The 21,436-nt window shown below is 35.6% G+C and overlaps 1 protein-coding gene across 1 annotated transcript in view; it reads left to right on the top strand.

Moving 5' to 3' along the window:
* The window catches only part of MASTL (microtubule associated serine/threonine kinase like), a 39,711-nt gene that overhangs the window by 17,075 nt on the left and 1,200 nt on the right, over positions 1-21,436 (top strand). The window contains 7 exon segments of the mRNA XM_078151964.1: positions 4,732-4,904; positions 7,287-8,106; positions 8,109-8,414; positions 8,417-8,460; positions 10,442-10,583; positions 14,768-14,881; positions 14,971-15,072. Coding sequence (XP_078008090.1) covers positions 4,732-4,904; positions 7,287-8,106; positions 8,109-8,414; positions 8,417-8,460; positions 10,442-10,583; positions 14,768-14,881; positions 14,971-15,072 — 1,701 coding nt within the window.

Raw genomic sequence — 21,436 nt, 5'->3', positions numbered from 1 at the left:
GAAGATCACTGTGGAAGCTGAATGGAGGATGGACGGGAAAAGAGTGGAGGCAAGGAGACTGAAGGCTAGAGGAAATAACCTACATCGGGGTGGCATCACTGTCAGAGGTGAGAAGGGGACATATAAGGAGGGAGAAACCCTAGGGAAAAGATCTCCAGCCCCTTGAGTGTCTTAACTATTGAGCCAGATGATTGTATTTTATAAAGAATATGAAGATGTGATAGCGACAAAATGTACTTGTTAGCTTGTTGCCTTGGGGGAAATAAAAACCAGAAGCCCAGAACTTCAGGACAAATTCATGCTGAATCAAGCTGTGTCTTCAGGAAATATAGTAAATAATATATATAAATATTATAAATAATATGTAAGTATATTTATATAACATATAAAATTTTAAAAACTTCAGATAGTAAATCTTTGAATATAGTGATGTCTAATTCTATATGAAATATATTGGGTAGATTTAGCATGTTCTGATAAATATTTGAATAAGTAGGTTTTAGGGTACTATTGAATCTTTTTTTAAAATTACATACGTAGTGTGTATTTTGGGTCCTTAAGATGCCTTAAGGAAATGAATTTTTGTTCAAAGAGGAGATGTATCGCCTCTCGCAGAGTAAAAAATCCATTAGTATAAATGTCAGTTGGAAAGGAAGATGAGAAACACTCAATAAGACAACATTTTATATTCTTGATGAAATAATAAATACGTGTCAACGGCAGAAAAAGAAAAGAAAAATTGGATTTAAAAGTGAATTCTGCCAAACATTCGAAGAACAATTATTGCAATACTATGTAAACTATTTGACAATATAGGTTAAAGGAATTCTACCAAATACCTTCTGTGACACAAATATGGTTTTGATACCTAAACCAGGAAAGCAGAAACAGAGAAGGAAAACTATAGGCAATTTCCCTCATGAATATTGACGCAAAAAATTTTTTTCAGAAAATACTAGCAGGGCAATTACAGCAATATATCACAAAGATCACATTGTATGACCAGGAATTTAGGCTGGTTCAGTATTAAAACTATAAGCATAATTGACTATATCAATAACAACAACAAAAATTATGTGAATAGATGTAGAAAAAAAGCTTTTGACAAAATACAGTACTTGCACAGGAATAAATGGACCCTTTCTCAAAAAGATTAATATCTATCTAAAACCAAAAGCAAGCATTATCTGTACTGAGGATAAACTAGAAGCCTTCCCAGTAATATCGAGTGAAGCGAGGATGTCCATTATCACCATTATTATTCAGTATTGTACTAGAAATGCTAGCTATAGGAATAAGACAAGAAAAAGAAATTGAAGGAATAAGAATAGGCAAATAGGAAACAAAATTATCGCTCTTTACAAACTGTATGATGTTATACTCAGAGAACCCTAGAGAATCAGTGAAAAAATGAGTTGAAACAATTGGCAACTTTAGTAAAGTTATAGAATATAAAATAAACCTACACAAATTGTCAGCATTTCTATGTATTACTAACAAAACCCAGCAAGAAGAGAGAAATTTCATTTAAAGTAACTACAGACAGTATAAAATACTTGAGTCTACTTGCTGAGACAAACCAGGACTATATATGAACACAATTACAAAGCACTTTTCACACAAATAAAGGTAGATCTGACAATTAGAGAAATATTCATGGCTTATCGACAGGCCAAGCCAATATAATAAAAATTACAATTTTACCTAATTTACTTATTGAATGCTATACCAATGAAACCACCAAATAATTATTTTATAGAGCTGGACAAAATAGTAGAACTCATCTGGAGGAACAAAAGGTCAGGAATATTAGGGAAATTTTTTTAAAAATGTGAAGAAAGGTATCCTAGCAGCATCACATTTCAAGCTATGTTACAAAGAAGTAATTATTGGGGCAGCTAGGTGGCTCAGTGGATAGAACACCGGCCCTGGATTCAGGAGGACCTGAGTTCAAATGTGGCCTCAGACACATAACACTTACTAGCTGTGTGACCTTGGGCAAGTCACTTAACCCCATTGCCTAGCCAAAACAAAAAAAACAAAGTAGTAATCATCAAAATAATCTGGTACTGGCTAAGAAAAATAATGGTGGATCAAAGGAATAAATTAGGTACGCAATATACAGTAGTAATGACTATAGTAATCTTGGATTTGATGAACCCAAAGAACAAGCTTTTGGGGCAAAAAATCACTTTTTGACAAAAATTGTTGGGAAAACTAGAAAGCAGTTTGTCAGAAAGTAGGCATAGGCATAGACCAACATCTCACACCATATACTAAGATAAAGTATGTGAATAATTGAGATATAAAAGGTGATTACAAGCATATTAGAGAAGCATGGAAAAGTTTACCTGTCAGATCTATGGGTAAGGGAAGAGTTTATAACCAAACAAGAGATAGAGAGGATCATGGGAAGTAAAATGGATATTTTGATTACATGAAATTAAAAAGGCTTTGCACAAACAAACCTAGTGCATCCAAAATTGAAGGAAAGCAAGAACCTGGGGGAAAAAATTTATAGCTAAAGCAAGCTTCTCTGATAAAGGCCTCATTTCTCAAATATATAGGCAGCTGAGCCAAATTTATAAAAATAAGAGCCATTCTCCAGTTGCTAAATGATCAGATGATAGGAACAAGCAGTTTTCAGAAGAAGAAATCAAAACTTTTAATAGTCATATGAATAAATGCTCTAAATCACTACTGATTAGAGTAATACAAATTAAAACAACTTTGAAGTACCACCTCACACCTATCAGAACATAGGAGAAAAGGAAAATGATAAGTGCTATAGGGGATGTGGTAAAATTGGGACACTAATGCACTGTTGGTGGAGTTGTGAATTGGTCCATCCATTCTGGAGAACAACTTGGAAGTATATCCAAAGAGATATATAAAGCTATGCATACCCTTTGACCCAGCAATACTACTATTAGGTCTGTATTTCAAAGAGATCAAAGAAAAGGAAAAAGGACCTATTTGTACAAAAATATTTATGGCAGTTCTTTTTGTGGTAGCAAAGAATTGGAAATTGAGGGGTTGCCCATATGTTGGGGAATGGCTGAACAGGTTGTGATATATGATTGTGATAGAATACTATTGTGCGATAAGGCATAATGAGGGCAATGGTTTCAGAAGAACCTGGAAAAGTGTTTATGAACTTGATTCAAAGTGAATTAAGCAGAACCGGGAGAATATTGTACAGTGATATTGTAAAAGATTTAGCTGCTCTGATCAGTACAGTGATCCAAGATAATTCCAAAGGACTCATGATGGAAAAAATGCTATCAACCTCCAGAAAGAGAACTGACAGGAGTGCAGATTAGAGCATACTTTTTCCATTTTCTTTTATTTTTCTTTATTTTATTTTTAGAACATGGATAATGTGGAAATATGTTTCGCATGACTTCATGTGTTTAATTGATATCATATTCCTTCTCTCTTAATGCATGGAGGAGAGACTAGAGGGAAGGAGAGAATTTGGACCTCAAAATTAAAAAAAAAAAAGGATGTTAAAAATAAGTAAGTCTTTAAGAATACATTGGCATAGAAATTAACAAGGCACAGGATAATAAAATGAACTTGAGCCTTTAAACACTGGAGGAAAAACAAAAGAAGGGAGAGATTTTGAGAAGGTAGTGTCAACAGGATTTGGCAGCAGATTCTTTAGGAGTCCAGGATGATATGTACCTAGGTTGAGAGCCTGGGTGCCTTTGACACTAATAGGGAAGTTAGGAAGTGGGGAGGGTTTTAGAGTAAAGATAAAAAGTTCAATTTTGGGTGTGTTGAATTTGAGATGTCTGTGAGACTTACAGTTTGAGAGGTCTGATACGTGGTTGGAGATGTGAAACTGAATGTCAGAGGAGATTAGGGCTAGAAAAATAGACCTGAGAATTATCTGCTTAGAGAAGATAATTAATTGAATCTGTAGAAGCTGATAACATCACCAAATGAAATAGTATATAGAGAGAAAAGAGTAAGACCCATAACAGAGGAGAGATATCCACCTTTAATGATGACCTGAATGAAGATCCAGCATCTTCTGAGCATTGGAGTGGTCAGATGGATGGGAGTTCAGAGAATCAAGGGAGATCAGTGACTCAAAAATCTCAAGAGGAGAGAGTATCAAGAAGACGGTGTCACTGTTGTGTCAAAGGATGCAGAGAAGTCAAGGGTGACAATCAAGAAAAAGTCATTGGATTTGGCAATTAAAAGATCATTGGTGACTTTGGAGAGAGTAGTTTCAGTTAAATAATGAAATTGGAAGCCAGATTGCAGTGGCGTGAGGGGAAAGGCTATTGAGATGTGAACTTTGGACCCCTTTGCCTAGGAGTTTGGCTGAGAAAGGAAGGAGAGATTTAGGACAAAACAAACTGGTTGATTAGTCTTGATTTTAGACTAATAACATTTGCCTCTACTAACAGACTCTTGATTTAACTTTGAGTTTTCATTATTATATTTTAGCTTCTAAATAATTTACCAGTCTTCATTAATGTGTCTATAAATTGTACATGTAGTAACCAATATGTATGTTTGGCAGAAAAAGATGGTATTGTTTTGGGTTAAATGTTAATGTTACATAGGAAATAGTTCTCTTTCTAGCATAGATAATTTTATTCTGTTGATTGTAGGCAAAGGGGAAAGTCCAGTTATATTAGAGCAAAAGAAATATAAGCATAAACTTTAAATTTTAGTGTTGAAGTACATGCACTTTTAATATTTCTTGATTTCAAGGTCTTGATACTGCTGTTTTAAACCCTGGGATGCCAGTGAAGTATCTGACTCCAAATCTGCTACAATCCAGAAACACGCTTGGTACTTCTAGTACCAGTAGCCAGTCTCACACTTTTGTGTCCAGTTTGGAATCCGAGTGCTGCAGCAGCCCCAGATGGGAGCAGGACAACCAGGTTAAAGTAGCAGTTACCCTCTCCCCAATAATAATGTGTGTCATGTACATTATAGTGGTAAACTGCATAGCTGTTCATATTTAACCTAATATTCTTTGTTCTCTGACCATTATTCTCTATTCTGCTAACTATTCTTTGTTAGACTGGGTTATAGACTGTCTTCTGAAAAAAATTTTGGAATAAATATTCCTAACTTAATTTTGAATGAATATGATGGATTATAAACCTTAAAAATGTTAAATTTGTTATTGTTCCACCAATAGGCTAAGATTTCATGTTCTTAAATATCTTAATATACAGTGTCTTGAGCTTATGCCATACTGCCATGCAGTGTTTTGGTATGATTAATTGGTTTACTTGTGATAGCTATGCTCTCTACCTTTAACTAAAAAATCATGGTCTCTACAAATATTAGTGATTAAAAAGAGTAGTAGGTAATATCTTCATAATAAGGTTCATGTGTTTCTCAGAAATCACATGGGATCCATAGATGTTTATTAGTCTTTATTTTCTTTTTTTTTCTTCTCCCAATATTTGTGTCTATTAATGCAGATTACATTTTGTCATGAGTACAATTATATGTAACTTGTGGTTTTAAGGGCAACATTTAAAAGTAAAATTAAATAAGATGGGGTTTTGTGTTGTTGCCAGAAGTATAAGAGCTGTAGGTAGTAATGGGATTTTCTTTCATCGTAACAGAAAAAAACAAATCAGCAAGCCATGAGAAGCTAAAACAATGAGAATCTTTACCCTCAATAGACAAAGCTTATTAAGAGGAAGCTAATTCTACATACTTAGTACAGTGGTCACTTTTTCTAGCCTAGAGGGCTGTCAACCACTAATTTAATGCAGCTATACTTTTAAAAAAATTTAGGAGAACTATTTAGCAAGATTATTTTTCAACTTTATTTTACATTAATTTACATGTTTAGGTATTAAGTCTGAATTTTAGTAAAGTGGAATTAAAATTGATAATAATCTTTAAGACTACCTCATGAGAGGCAGACTATAGTCACCACCATTCACCAGCATGGATAGAGAGCCAGCTTTGAGTCAGGAAGACCTCAGTTCAGGTATTGTCTTTGTCTCATCATACTGGCTGCGTGCTTGGGCAAATTGAATAACCTTTTAGTACCTCCCCTAACTGTCTGAAGAAATGCAACTTACAGAGCATGTGGTGATCTGAATTGGTAAGGAAGCCGTTTCTTCACCAGGAATTCCCTCCATTGATAAAATCACAGCTCCACTTCAAAGCAATAAATGTAAAAGATAAGTGATAAAATGTTGCAATAGCTTTGTACTTACCCGCAAGTTGATTTAATCTTGTCATAATGGTATTATACAAGGTCAGCCTGGCATAATGGATAGAGCGCTGGCTTCCAGTCCTACCTTGGACACACACTGGCCCCTTGGAAGGTCACTTAACTTCTCAGTGCTCTACAGCTCTAGGACTAAGGTACAGAGAAAATACTGATCCTGAATTGGAGGAGAGAATGTGTTCACCCAAGAGTTCTCTCTACCAGTAATGTAATAGGTCCAGCCCTTATCTCCATCCTATATAGTGGTATTATTTGGAAAGTTTCCCACTTAATTAAATTATTTGCTTGCTCTTTTTTCCTCATTCTCAGTACTAAAGTATTCTTGAAGTCATTAGTTGTTGTGGTGGATGCTGCAGCCTGCCTCTAGCTTCTCTGCCCTTTAATTTCTTTCACACTGCCTGGTTAATCTTTCTTTTGCATAGATCTTCTGTTTAAAATCCTTCAGTGATTTCCTGTTGCTTGGCAGATGTGTTAGCCTGACTTAGCTGTCTGCAACCTTGTGTCTCTTTCTTTTCCTTATCTTATTACCCCCTCCATATGTCCTCTGTTTATCCATACTGTTCTCCTTGCTGTCAGTTAGGTACATTGAACACTTTATTTTCTCTGCCTTGGCTCATTCCATTTCCTGTGTCTGATACACCATTTGCCCCCTCAACTCCTATTCCCCTTTTAAATTTTGAAATCCTACCGTCCTCCAAGGCCCAGCTCAAATGCTAATTCTCAGAAAGTCTTTCCTGATCTCCTTCTACTTGGGAATCATCTTTCCTTGCTCTAATCGTACAAAGCACACTGAACTCTTGTGAGATGACTATTCATTTTCTGCACTATAGTTTTTAAGTGATTTGCACATCTTTATGTATGTGTGTTGTTTCCTGCTAAATTGTAAGCTCCCTAAAGAAAGGAATCAACCTTCGTGACTTTGAATCCCCCTCAAAGCTTAGCATAGTGCTAATATGTAATAGATGATTAACAATAGTTTCTGAAAGTCTGTTTGAATGGAATAAATGAAATAATTTGTCAAAAGCTGGGGTGGAATTATTAAATTGTAATTTTTTTTCTTTAGGAAAGTGATGGTGCACTTGGTTCTGTATCTATGAAAATGAGTATTGATGCAGTGGAAAAGCCTTCAAGTGCTAAACTTGTGAATGCTAAAGAAACCAAAAGTTTAAAGAAGAAGGATCTTGAGTCAGCTATTTCTCCAATTGGTGTTAGTAATGGTTTCATACCTGCTGATGTCGGAACTGCTTCATCAATTACATCAGAAGCCAAAAATCTTGTTAGAAAATGCCTTTCTGAAAATAAAGTTTGGGAAGCAAAAGAACTTTCAGTAAATAAAGATTGTATGAGTACTGAGACTGTAGAGCTTGGTTTCCAGCAGCCACATCATTTTTTAGTGGATCCTGGCAAAGGTGATGTAATTGAGGATCTTGAAGGGAAAAAAGGCTTAAAGAGGAGCTTTAAATTAGTTGACTCTAGTCCCTGTGAGGAGATTATTCAGAACAAAAAAAACAGTTCAGAGTATAGACGTGGTTATACCATTGATTTTTATTCAAAACAAGATACAGGTTTGACATCTGACATCCACTGCCTTATGCTATCTGGGGACAGAAGCCATCAAGTTGACTGTGATAACAAGGAGAATATTGTCAGCAGTTCTGTTTGTGAGCAACAGACAGCAGAAACATCAGTTACTGAAATGATAGAGAAAAATCTTATGTGTGAACTAGAGGAAGACTGTGAAAAAAACAGTAAGAGAGAGTCTTTGGGTTCTAGTTTTCTATATTCTGATGATGATAGAGCTCAGAAAAGTATATGTATGGAGTCTGATACATCTTTCCCTGGAATGTCTGTTGTTGAAAGCTCTTTAGAAAACCCCTCCTTGGATCAGATAAAAGTATTAAAGAATTCTCTTTTGAAGAATCAAAAATTGAAGACCTACTGACCATATCACCAAGCTGTCAGGAAAATAACTTGCCCAGAGAGGACATCCAGGATGCTAAACTTTATAGCATGCTAGCCCCTTCCTCATCCGAGGTGGTAAAAGCATTAAATCTATTTAAGAAAAATGCTGTCGCTTTTCGAAGTTATAACAGTCAAATAAATACATCCAATGCATCTGAACCATCAAAAGTTAGTATTCCTTCTTTGGAAAGAATGGACATTTCTTATGCTTATACTGGTTCTTATCCCATGTCATTACCCCTGCTCAGAAAGAGAAGTCATCTTTGGCATATCAGGTATGCATCTAATTTTTCTAATGGAATTTTACCTTTTAATTGCAAAAAGTATTTACCTCATAAAGCATGTAAGAATTCTACCTAATGTTTGCATAACACAGTACTTTCAGAGTGTTTTCATATGACTTCTTTCATTTGAGTGATATAATTCTATGAGGTAAGTACTATTCTCATTTTCTGGATGAAGAAACTTAAATATAGAGATCCTAAGTTACTTTTCCAATGTGAATCTGTATTACACCTAGGACTAGATTATGATCCAGGTATTCTGATTCCTACCCCGTTGTTGTTTCACATATGAGGTGTTCAGGGAGGACTAGCTCCTCCGATGTGAGGGCCAGCTGAGCCCTTTTCAGGGCTGCTCACGCACCTTTGGTGTCCACCCTCAGCCAGCTCTTACCCGTGGGAAGCTGTCGTGTGTTCAGTGGCCACACCCCCATAAAACCATCTTGGCTGATGGGCTGAACCAGGTTGAGGGTGACCATCAGGCTTCAGACTCATTAGTGAGTTAGGAGGGTGCCTACCCCGAGCGTGTGAAGACTTCCCGCACTGGGATGGGTGAATGACAACAGTTTGTTCTGTAAAGAGAGAGTGCAGCTAATGACTTTGTGCAACTTTGCCTTATTTAAATCCAATTCACATGCAGGTTAAGACATCACACTGTGACGTCATTGGTCCTCTTTGAAAACAAAGGACAAACAGCAGCAATAACTGTGCATACTTTGTATACTGGGTATTTTGATTATTTTTTTCCTTTTTTTTGGAGGCAATCAGGGTTAAGTGACTTAGTCAGGGTCACACAGCTATTAAGTGTCTGAACTCAGGTACTACTGACTTTGGGGCCTGTGCTCTATCCACTGCACTACCTAGCTGCCCTGATTCTTTTTCAAATACAGGCTCTCTTTCCATTACAAAAATTCAATTCATAAATATAAATTCTTTTAAAAATACTCATTTCCTGACAATCTCTTTATTTACAGACTCATTTTCCCCCTTTTTTAAGAGGCAATACAGTGTAGCTTAATAAGCGATAATAACCTAACTGTTTCATGAGGGTATTGTGTTACAAAGAGCAAATGAGATAATTCATGTGAAAGTACTAAGAAAATACCTGTCAAGTTGTACACCACCATATAAGTGTAAGAGGTTATTTATACCTTCTTATTTCTAATTATTCTATTGCCTTCATAACTCTTTTTGTCTTCCTTTTTAATGAGTCCTAGTATTTTAATCAGTTCCTGTTGTCTAGAAGTTAATTTTCAAGCATGTTGCTTTTGCTCCTACAGATCTAAATCTCCTTAGTGTGTGTAGACTATGTTACCTTAGTATTGCTACTTAAATCTACGTACGTAGTGTTTTGCATTTTACAAAGCACTTTGTTCTTTTCTTCCCCGTTCCCCCCCCCCAAGAAGGCTACAATTAAGCATGGATATATTTTTATATCCTCTCGCACCTCATTTGTATAAAATAATTACTCTTTTTACCTTTTCCTAGATGGTTTACTTTTTAGTATGACATCATACTCAGCTCTACCACAATCTCTCTTTTGAACTACCCAATTACTAATAACAGTTTTAGACATATGTCTGTCCTAATTGAGCCCCTTGTAATTAGTCTCTGATGTTTACCTGATATTTCTCTTGAATCTTGTATGTCAAATTTTATGTTGATTTCAGGTCTTTTTGCAATAAAATCCTAAAAGTCTGGCAATTCATTGAATATCCTTTTTTCCCCCCAGGATTATTGTTTATTGACTGTTATGAAAGTCTTCAGAATTATGCCCTGTTATAATTCCATTTTCAGGAGAAAAAATGTACTTTAACAATTGTAATTTCACATAATCAAATATTTATCAAGTACGTGTTATATGTCTAATAGGCTGTAACTTAGCGACTTTCATTCCCCTTGGGGTGGCAAAGTCCTATGATATTTAAATATTAAAAAATTAAAGACTTTTCTTATGACTTTTAAACTGTTGTAGCAGACTCCACGTCAGGCAAAGTCAGGGACTCCATACCGAACCCCAAAGAGTGTGAGAAGAGGAGCAGCCCCAGTGGATGGTGGGCGAATTCTTGGAACCCCTGACTACTTGGCACCTGAGTTGCTGTTGAGCAGTTCTCATGGTAGGATACAAAAACTTAGTTATTGAAGTGTTTGTTATTACGTGTTTGTGTTTTAAGATAAAGTTATTTCATTCTGCTTTGGGGTTGAGCTGCATAATAAGAGTTCAGCCTGTAAAGGGTACACACCTGGGTGATGTCAGGCACGGGACTTTTCTCTTGGTCTCAGTCTCAGCTCTAAAAGGGACAAGATGACATCCAAATTCATTTACAGCTGTAGTTCTAGGATCCTGTGATTTTAGATAAAAAGTTCTTAGACTAAATTAATTTGTGATTGGAGCTAGAAAGAACTTTGGAGAGGTGATCAAGAATAATCCCCCATTTTATGTATAAGGAGACTGAGGCCTCTCCAGACCAAATGAGTCTTTGCCCAGGACGAGAGAGCCAGGGCTAAGAATCGAGTTCACCTAGCCCCTTGTTCCAGCGGTTTTTGGACCTGACTGCTGGGCCGGGTGACCCTGGATGAGACACTGAACCAATTTCTGCCTCACTTTCCTCAGCTGTAAAAGGATGATAACAGCACTGACCTCCCCAGCTCCTTGTGAGGATCCAACAAGATATTATTTGTAAAGCACTTAATTAGCACAGTGCCTGGCACATAGTAGGTGCTAAGTAGACGCTTGTTCCCTTCCCTTTTCCTTTCAGTGCAGGCATGGGCTGTGAATACAGGCCCAAGTCTTTGATTCAGTCCTAGTTGGTACTCCATGGTTGACCTCAAAAAGCTGCCTCTCCATATCACATTATAAAAGTAAGAATTGGTTTTTAAATTCCAGGTTTAAGGAGTAACTTTGCAAGATCCTATTTTTAGTAGCGTTTCTAATTATCTTAACTGTAACCATTAGGGTGTTGGTTCATTACTTTCTTTTTATATTGGAAAATGATTTACGAAACATTTGTTTATATTTAATCTATTAAAATAACAAAATTAATTGATTAACATCATTTATATTTCAGGGAACAATTGACTGATTCTAGCAAGTAAATGTTTGGTAATAATAATAGTAATAGCTAACATTTATGTAGCGCTTATTATGTGCCAGGCACTGTGCTAAGCACTTTGCCATTATTATCTCATTTGATCCTCATAACAACTGCCAGAGCTAGTTGTTTTTGTTTGTTTGTTTGTTTGCTTTTTGGTGAGGCAGTTGGGGTTAAGTGACTTGCCCAGAGTCACACAGCTAGTGAGTGTTATGTGTCTCAGGCTGAATTTGAACTCAAGTCCTCCTGACTCCAGGGCTGGTGCTCTATCCACTGTGCCGCTTAGTTGCCCTGAGGCAGATGTTCTTATTAATCCCCTCTGTATAGATGAGGAAACTGAGGCAAACAGGTTAAATGACTTGCCCAGGGTCATATAGCTAGTAAGTATCTGTGGCTTAATCTGACCTCAGGTCTTCCTGGCTCTAAGCCCAGTGCTCTATCCACTTTGCCACACCGTATTAGATACTGATACCAATGTGGCAGAAGGGATGAACAGGGATTGAAGTCTTTCTCATGAACACTTTTAGAGTGTTATTCAGGATTTGTAATTGCTGTGCCTAATTGCTGTTCTCTTATATGCAGGATTTGTGACTTCTGGTGAGTGAACTTTCTGCAAAATTTATTTGACTACACAGAACAGTCAAAGTATAACTAGATCATATTACTTAGGAGATTTTTTCAAAATTTGATTTTCAAGTATATAAGTCAACTACCTTACTGTTCCAGGAGTAGTAAGGCATCTAGATAGGACCATGATGGCAAGATTCATCTTCTGTGGAGAGAAGTATGAGTACGTTACAGTAATAACATGGAGTCTCTCACTTTGTAATAAAGGGAGCACCTGACAGACGAGCTGGAATGAGAAGTTCAGAAATTATTCTAGATCCACTTTGATTCCATTACTACTCAAAAATAGGAATGGACAAGAATTCACATTTCATTTTATCATTTCTGATTTTAGAAATGGGTTTTGTCTTAGCATCCAGGTTTTATAAACCAGAAAGTTATTCTCCCTATTTATCTGGATGACTTAATGTATTCTAAATACAGCATTTATTGTCCTTTTTCAAACTTGTGATCTTATTAGACTTTGACTAAAGTATATGTGCATATATGGCATATGTTTGTAAACATCCTTGTATTTATTCTTGGGGTAAGTGCATTTGGGCTTAGCTGGGAAAGGGGCTTTAATTTCTGTCTTTAAAAAACTAAAAATGTGCTTTCTCTAGGCTTCCTATTCTTATTTCAATGTAATGAAGCTTCACTTGCCTAAAATATTTTTAAAGACTCAAAACTACAGAAGCAAATTTTTAAATGTTTTTTTTTACGTGGTTTACTAATTCTCTTAAGACTTAGAGGACTTGTGCTTTTCTGAAGCCAAAGGAAACCAAAGCTTACCAAGTATCTATATTTTGTGTGCTTTAGGGAGAAGGTATTATTATGTATTATAGGTGCAAAAGTATTCTAAATTACATACTTTTTTCACCCTATTGGCACATTCCATACTGCTTTGCCTGCTTTTATAATAAAATGGTGGCAGTTGCTTGACTAAAACTATAGATTTTTTTGAAATTATCTTCTGATTAATTTAAATAAATTAATCTTTGTGTGTCTTAACACTGTAGTACATTAGAATTCCTACATAGAACTAATTAAGATAGGGCCTGGGCCAAAGTTTATTTTATTTAGCAGACTTCTTCAAATATAGACCAAGTCAAAAGCATGTTTTGCTATTGTTATTTGAAATATTTATCCAAATAACTTTTTTTTTAAACTTTTAGGCACTTGGGGTTAAGTGACTTGCCCCACACAGCTAGTAAGTGTCAAGTGTTTGGTTCGAGGCCGGATTTGAACTCAGGTCCTCCTAACATCAGGACCGATGCTGTATTCACTGCATCACCTAGCTGCCCCCCAAATAACTTTTTATGTACATTAAAAGCATCCACTTATCTGCACACAGTTTACATACTATGTAAAAATCAGCTTATCCATTAAAATAGATCCCCTCAGTACTTACTAAGGGCAGCTTATGGAGAGTAGAGTGGAGAATGCTAGGCCTTGAGTCAGGAAGGTTCATCTTCCTGAGTTCAAATGTGATCCCAGATTGTGTGACTCTGGGCAAGTCACTTTACTCTGTTTGCCTCTGTTCCTCATCTGAAAAATGAGATGGAGGAGGAAATGGCAAACCACTCCAGTATCTTTGCCAAGAAACCACAAATGGGGTCATGAAGAGTTGACAAAACTGAAAAATGACTGGACAGCAACAGTACTTAAAGCCATAGTCTGAATGAATGTGTTAGTAGCCTAATTTAGATTACTATATGTAATTAAAAGTAGAAACTACACTTGAAAAAAATCCACATTTTGACTTCCTATAAATTGGCCCAAAGTAAAAGGATTTTGTTGCAAAATAAAATTACATTAAATTGAAACAGCAGATTATTAAAGATGATTTAGAGTTAGCTAGCTTTGCCATTAAAAGAACATTAGAGGCAGCTAGGTGGTGCAGTGGATAGAGCTCCAGCCTTGGAGTCAGGAGGATCTGAGTTCAAGTTGGCCTCAGGCACTTGACTCTTACTAGCTGTGTGACCCTGGGCAAGACACTTAACCCTGATTGCCTCACCAAAAAGCAAAAAAAAAAAAAAATGAAAAGAACACGAGCACATCAAATCAGAGGTTGCTTCATTTTTAACTACCTTACCTAAATCAATATTGGAATAATGACACGTTATTTGACTATTTAAATAGAGAAACAATCTTAGGAAGAAACTTATTTTTATTATCCTATCTTTATTTTGGTTGTGTGCTAAGATTTTAATCATTACTGTATTCAGGAAAAAGACATAAATAACATATAAGAACATAAAAAGTAAATAACGGAGTAAGCTGCCCGGTGCTAGAATGGGAAGCGGTAGATCAAGATGTAATTCTTATTTCTTAAATGATTTTTTTATTCTCAGTCGCTTCATCAAACTCTTTAAATTTCACATAAAAGATGCCATATTACAAGTATAAATAATGTTAATATAAATGATGAAATTAATGCCAACCAAGAAATACCTTTTCTTTGGCTCATTCTGTGATATAGATAAACTCAAATCTCTTAGAAGATAGGAAAGGAAGCATTAAAGGAGAATTATTCAAGAAGAGTCATACTTTGACCTTGGAAAATGACTCTACAATTTCAGCTACTTTCTCTTTAATTTCAGGTCCAGCAGTAGATTGGTGGGCTCTTGGAGTTTGCTTATTTGAGTTTCTAACAGGAATTCCACCCTTCAATGATGAAACACCACAGCATGTATTCCAGAATATTCTGAAAAGGGGTAATTTTTTTTTCTATTAAGACCTGTTTTACAAATTTGTTTTATTTGAGCAACAATTGACAAACTTGTATATGTATTTATATTTGTAGATATTCCTTGGCCTGAAAATGAGGAAAAATTGTCTGATAATTGTCAGAGTGCAATAGAAGTCCTTTTAACAATAGATAGTTCAAAAAGAGCTGGACTGAAAGGTGAGGTTAGGTATCATTTTAAGTTTTATTGATGCCTTTGTTTTTAACCTCAGTTTTTTCCTTTTATGTTGTCTGTCCCTTAGTTTATGAAATGTGTTTCTCTGATTAAGTTCTGCATCTCATTTTTTAAAGATTTTGATTTCATTTCTGTTAATGTCCAATATTCAAGATAAGGAATTAACATAGATAAATGTTATATCAAACAGCAATTCCTGTGGATGTGACCAAAGGATATGAGCAAACAGATTAGGAAAGAAGAATTGCGAGTAGTTAACCAATTTGGATTTGCTTCAGATCACTAATAATAAGAGAAATGTGATTTAAAACAATTCTGCAGGGGGGCAGCTAGGTGGCGCAGTGGATATGGCCTCAGACCAGACACTTGACACTTACTAGCTGTGTGACCCTGGGCAAGTCACTTAACCCCAATTGCCTAAAAACCAAAAAACAAACAAACAATCCTGCAGGTACACTTTACACTCAGCAAATTGGCAAAAAATGAAAATAGTTAATGTCAAAGAAGTTGTGAAAGGGAAGACATAATTAATCCACATCAGGGGTATTTCCGATTGTTCTAACAATTCTCAAAGGCAGTTTGGAATTTTATGCCCCAAAGTTTAACTACATATATTTTGACCCAGTTAAAACCACTACTAGGTTTATACCCAGAAAGAGATCAAATAAAAAGGAAAAGGACCTACATGACAAAAGTATTTTTAGCAGTGGTTTTTGTTTGGTTTTGTAGAGGCAAAAAAACCCAAAACAACAACAACAACAAAGAAACCCTAGAAACTAAGAGGTGGGATGTACGTCAGTTGTGAAATAGATGAAAAAATTATGATAGGTGAAGGCAACGGAGTACTTGTATGACATAAGAAAAGATGAAAAGGATGGCTTCAAAGAAATGCAGAAGAATTATTTGAACTGATGTAGAATGGAGCAAACAGAACCAGGAAAATAATGTATATAGTAGCAACAGTGTTGTAAAAACAAACCACTTTGAAAGATGTAAGAACTCTGATTGATGCAGTGACTAGACACAGTCCCAGAGGACCAGTGATGAAGCGCGCTCACTTCCAGGGTGGCAGATGATGCATTTATGTTTAGGCCAGTGTGGGAATTTGTTTTTCTTGACTATGCATTTGTTACAAGGATGTTTTTCTATTTTTTAAATAGGGGTGGGAGGTGGACAAGAAAGAATATGTGCTTATTAATTGAAAAATATTTTTTAGAAAGAGATAAAGGGAGCCCTCAGAAGCTCTGTAGGCTTTAGACTTTAAAAACTTTTTGACTCTGCATGCTACATTTCACCAACTTGAACTTAATAGCTGCATTAAGCACCTACAAAATATGGAAGTCACTATGCAGTCAGTCCATGCTTTATCTTTCCAGTCTTCTGAGGAAGACTGGTCTTTACAGAATAATAATTCTTTGTACATATCACTTTTTGAAGAATTGAGCCATTGCACCTCACATTAAAGAAGAACCAAGAATTGATACACCAGACCTCCCAAAAAGATTTATAGTCTAATGCGTTGTTCAAAGTACTGGGTGTTAGAGTGTTGAAAAGATCATGTATATTGATCGTAGAAATATTGCGCTTCAGTTGCTTTTCTTTTTCTTTCTTTTAAAAATTCTGAATTCAACCAATGCCAAATAAAATGAATATTTCCTTATAAAAAGTAGAATTGTCCATGAAGTTGTAAATCTATGTTATGAACAAATTGTTTTTCTTAAGTATATATAAACTCAGACCTGATCAATTTGTTATCTGTGTTCTTAGTGATCTGTTATCTGTGTGTGTGTGTGTGTGTGTGTGTGTGTGTTTAATACTTACTGTTCTTTTTCCATTTGGTGACCTTATTCCTAGCTGCAAATTGAAAGAAAAATAAAACTTTTGTATCAGATATACATAGTTAAGTACAACAAATCCCCACATGGACAGTGTCCGTAAGTAGATCTTTGATTTTGCATCTTGAGTTCATCACCTCTCTGTCAAGAGGTGAATAAAACGTTTCATCTCTAGTTCTTTGGAAGCATATTTTGTCATTGCATTGATCAGAGTCAAATCTTTCTTCTTTACAGTGTTGCTATCGTACAAATCATTCTCTAGATTCTGTTCACTTTACTCTGCATCAGTTCATATAAGTCATCCAAATTTGAAACCATCCCATTTGTCGTTTCTTAATTAAAATTAATTTTTTAATGCGACATACCATAATTTATTCAACCATTCCCCAATCAATGGACTACCTTTTAGTCTCTTGTCCATTTTTTACTACAAAAAAAGCTGCTAGAAATATTTTTGTATGTATGGGGTCCTTACTTCTTTCTTTGATCCCTTTGTTAGTAGTCATACTTCTGGATCAAAATGTATACATGGTTAAGTGATTTTTTTAGGTATAATTTAAGATAGTTTTCCAGAACAACTGGACCACTTCATAGCTCCACCAATAGCATATTAATACTTTTCCAACAGTTGTCATTTTCCTTTTTTGTCATCTTTCCTAATCTGATGGTTGAGAGGTGTGAAACCTAATAGTTTTAATGAACATTTCTCTTGTTAGTGATTTCAAGTATTTTTCCATACTTTGGATTTTTTTCCTTTAAGAACTGCCAAGTTCATTCCTTTGTTTTTATCTGTCGTCTATTCTTTATCTGTCATTTATCTGTTGGAAAATTACTGTCATTCTTATGTATTTGAATCAATTCTTTTCGTATCTTGGAAATGAAACCACTATCAGAGGAACTTTTCTACAAAGATTTTTTTTCCTACTTAACTGTTTCTCTTCTAATTTTAACTGCATTTTATTTGTTCAAAATTTTTTCAATTCTTTGAAGAAAAATTATGCATTTTTTTGTGTGTGTTCTCTCTATCCCTTGTTTGGTCACCAACTCTTCTTCTGTCCACAGGTATAAATAATATTTCTTTACTTGCTCCTCTAATTGGTTTATAATGTGACCATTGGAGTCTAGAATGTATATCCATTTTGAACTTATGTCATTATATGGTGTGATGTCTTAGTGTAAATCCAGTTTCTGCTGGACTGTTTTCCAGTTTTCCCTGCAGTTCTTTAGAATAATGAGTGCTTGCCCCAGAAATTAGGGTGTTTGGGTTTATCAAACACTCTATTTTTCTTCAGTAGATTATGTACCTAATCTGTTCCACTGATCGAAATCTTATTTTTTTAACCAACACCAAGTAGTTTTGATAATTACTGCTTTCATTTGAGGCCCTCTTTCTTCCCATTATTCTTTTCATTATTTCCCTTAAGACTCTTGATCTTTTGTTCCTCCAACTGAATTTTGTTATATTTTCTAACTCTAAAAAGTGAGTTGCATTAAATAAAGGCATTTAAAAAATGATCAAACTATCTATCTATTGATAGTTCATAGGGGATAAATCCCTATGAAGTAGGATATCTATCTATCATATCTGTGTATTGGTAGTTTGATTATCAGGACACTAAATAATTAAATTAACAGGTATTTTCATCTTTAGTATTTTGGTCTGGTCCACCCAGTTATTAGATTTGCCTTATTTTCTATAAAGAGTGTTTTGTAGTTATATTTGTATAGTTTACCCTGTGTTATCTTGGTAGAGAAACTACAAAATATCTTTTGTATTGTGTAGTTAACTTTGAATGAGATTTCTTTGTCTCTCTTTTTTAAAAAAATAGAAGTAGGCATTATATTTTGTCACAAGGTGGTTTTTTTGCACCTGTTCATGTAGTTACATGATTTTTGTCGTTGTTGTTGTTACTGTTGTCTGTTGTGTTTATAGTTTTCCTAATATTTAACCAACCCTTCATTCTTGACATAAATCCAACCTGGTCATAGTGTTTAATCTTCATCATACGTTGCTTCTTTACTAATGTGTAACCTCTTTACTAATATTTTATTTTAAAAATTTTTTGAATCATTAGGAATATTGATCTCTACCTTTCATTCTCTATTTCTTCCTGGTTTAGATATCAAGAACATATTTGTATTATAGGAGGAATTTGCTAGAATCCTTTTTTCCAGTTTTGCAAATACTTTATATAATGTTGGAATTAATTGTTCTTTGACTGTTTGGTAGAATTCACTTATAAATTCATCTGCTTCTGGAATTTTTTTTTCTTTGACAGTTCATTTATGGCTTGTTCAATTTCTTTTTCTGAGATTAGACTAAGATAACAACAGTAATTATAGCTGGCATTTTTATAGGGCTTTAAGGTGTGCAAAGTGTTCATTTGACCTTTACAACAACCTGTGAGACTGTTGCTGTTATCCCCATTTTACAGATGAGGAAACTCAGGTTGAGAGGTTAAGTGCTTTGCCCAAGGTCACCTGACTAGTGAGAGTCTGAGGGAAAATACAGCCTCATCTCTGCTTCCATTCTTTTAGCGTTGGGCTCTTAGGCCTTTTTGTGTAGCCTCATTGTACTAAATGTGATTATGTCACCATAAAGTAAGCCAAGAAAAAGCAATTACCAGAAGAACAAAGACAATGAAAATCAGAAAGGCAGCACTGCTAACAAAGACTGATAACATTTATAGCAATGGGGTCTTTAGCTAAGAAGATTGCTCTACTGAGCAGTCTTGACTGATAAGACCTAAAATGTCTCAATGGGTGTCAGATTTTACCTAGAGATGCGCTAGCTGGTAACCATTAAGCTTTCAGTGCAGCAGAAAGTCCATGAATAGACCTTTGAGCATTTGCCAGGTAGTAATGGCACGATCTTCTCTTCATAACTGCCTTCCTTGTTCCTGGAGGAACCTCTCCAATACAGGAAGAAGAGGAAAGCTTCCACTTTCCCCCGGCCTCAGGGTTAGTTAGTCCTGTGCCCTCTCCCTGCCTAACTCTGTTCTTTTCTCGCCAGCGCATTTGCCTTTTCAAGAATGGTTGTATTTTGATGCTTTGATTTTCACCCGCGGTCTGAAAAAGTGGCACCCTGACAGTCAGCAAGCATTTATTAAATGCCTACTCTTTGTCAGACGCTATGCTAAGTGCTGGAGACAAACATAATTGTGAAGTCAAATTTCCGAAGTAATCCTGGTTGAAACGACTCTTTCAAAGATTTGAGTTAATAATCTGGATTCTTTGAATGCATGTTATCGATGCTATATTGTTTTTTTTTAATCACCATTCCTTCTACTTTAAAAAAAAAATATTGAAGTGATAGTATCTCTTTATCCTAATCTTCTTTTCTTTCCTCAGTGGGGTTTTTTTCCAATGCCCAATTCGTAGTCATTTGTTTTCTAGTTTATTTGCTTCTTTTTGTTTGGCAACTAATGAAGTTTTCTGTGTCTTCCCAATTTCCTTTACCAATAGAGGTTATCACCTCCACAACTTTAGATTCCTAGAGAGTCGCTTAGAGCCCTTAGAGGTTAAGTGACCTGCCCAGGATCACATAATCAGTATTTGTCTGAGATGAGATTTGAACCCAGCCCTCCTCACTCACAGGCCAGCTTTCTTTTCACTATGTCATATTGCTTCATAGTCATAGTAGCACTTTTTGTGGTAGCAAGAAAATAGAAACAAAGTAGACTCCCATTAATTGAGGAATGGCTGAACAATTAGTCTACTTGAATATAATAATAATAATATTATTGGACCATAAGGAACCTTTCTACAATTTTTAATTTAAGCATATAGAATGGTTAGTAGAAAATTTTTGTGTATGTACAACCCTTGTGTATATTTACGTATTTGAAGATTGTATTCATCTATTACTATACTAATAATTATGTACGTTGTAAAATTTATACAAGAGGGGGCAGCTAGATGGTGCAGTGGATATGGTGCCCTGGAGTCAAGAGGACCTGAGTTCAAATCCAGTTTCAAGCACATACCAGCTGTGTTACCCTGGGCAAGTCACTTAACCCCAGTTGCCTCCAAAAGTAAAAATAAAAATAAAACACAAAAAATAGAAAATTAAAAGGAAGAGACAAAGATGAAATAATATTTGATTGTAGAGTCAGTTGGGAAAGCCATTAGAATTGGGGTAGAAAAATGACATAATCAGAAATTCACCTCGGTGGCCAAGTGGAAGATAGATTGAAAATGAGAACCATTTTTAGGAGGCTCTTGAAATAGTTCAGGTGGGAGATGATGAGGATCATGACCCCTGTGAATAGAGAGGAGATAGATGGATATGAGAAATGTCTGACTCACTTTGAGATTTGCAAAGTTCTTGACATAGGCTGTAATCTGGGCCCTGAGGGCCCTGTAGAAGGGATGAGAGGGTGGGACTCATACAGAGGAGAATGGGGCCAGAGGGAAGGAGTGTTGGCACAAGGATGGATGTAGTTGTGTTGGAGAAAAGTTCCATGATTGGCTATCAGAGGGAGGGTAGGTTGCTACCTAACTTTCTACCTTC

This window comes from Phascolarctos cinereus, unplaced genomic scaffold, assembly GCF_003287225.1.
Source record: "Phascolarctos cinereus isolate Bilbo 61053 unplaced genomic scaffold, phaCin_HiC Scaffold_1;HRSCAF=81, whole genome shotgun sequence".
Classification (NCBI taxonomy): domain Eukaryota; kingdom Metazoa; phylum Chordata; class Mammalia; order Diprotodontia; family Phascolarctidae; genus Phascolarctos; species Phascolarctos cinereus.
This window is presented reverse-complemented; position numbering and strand designations above follow the sequence as displayed.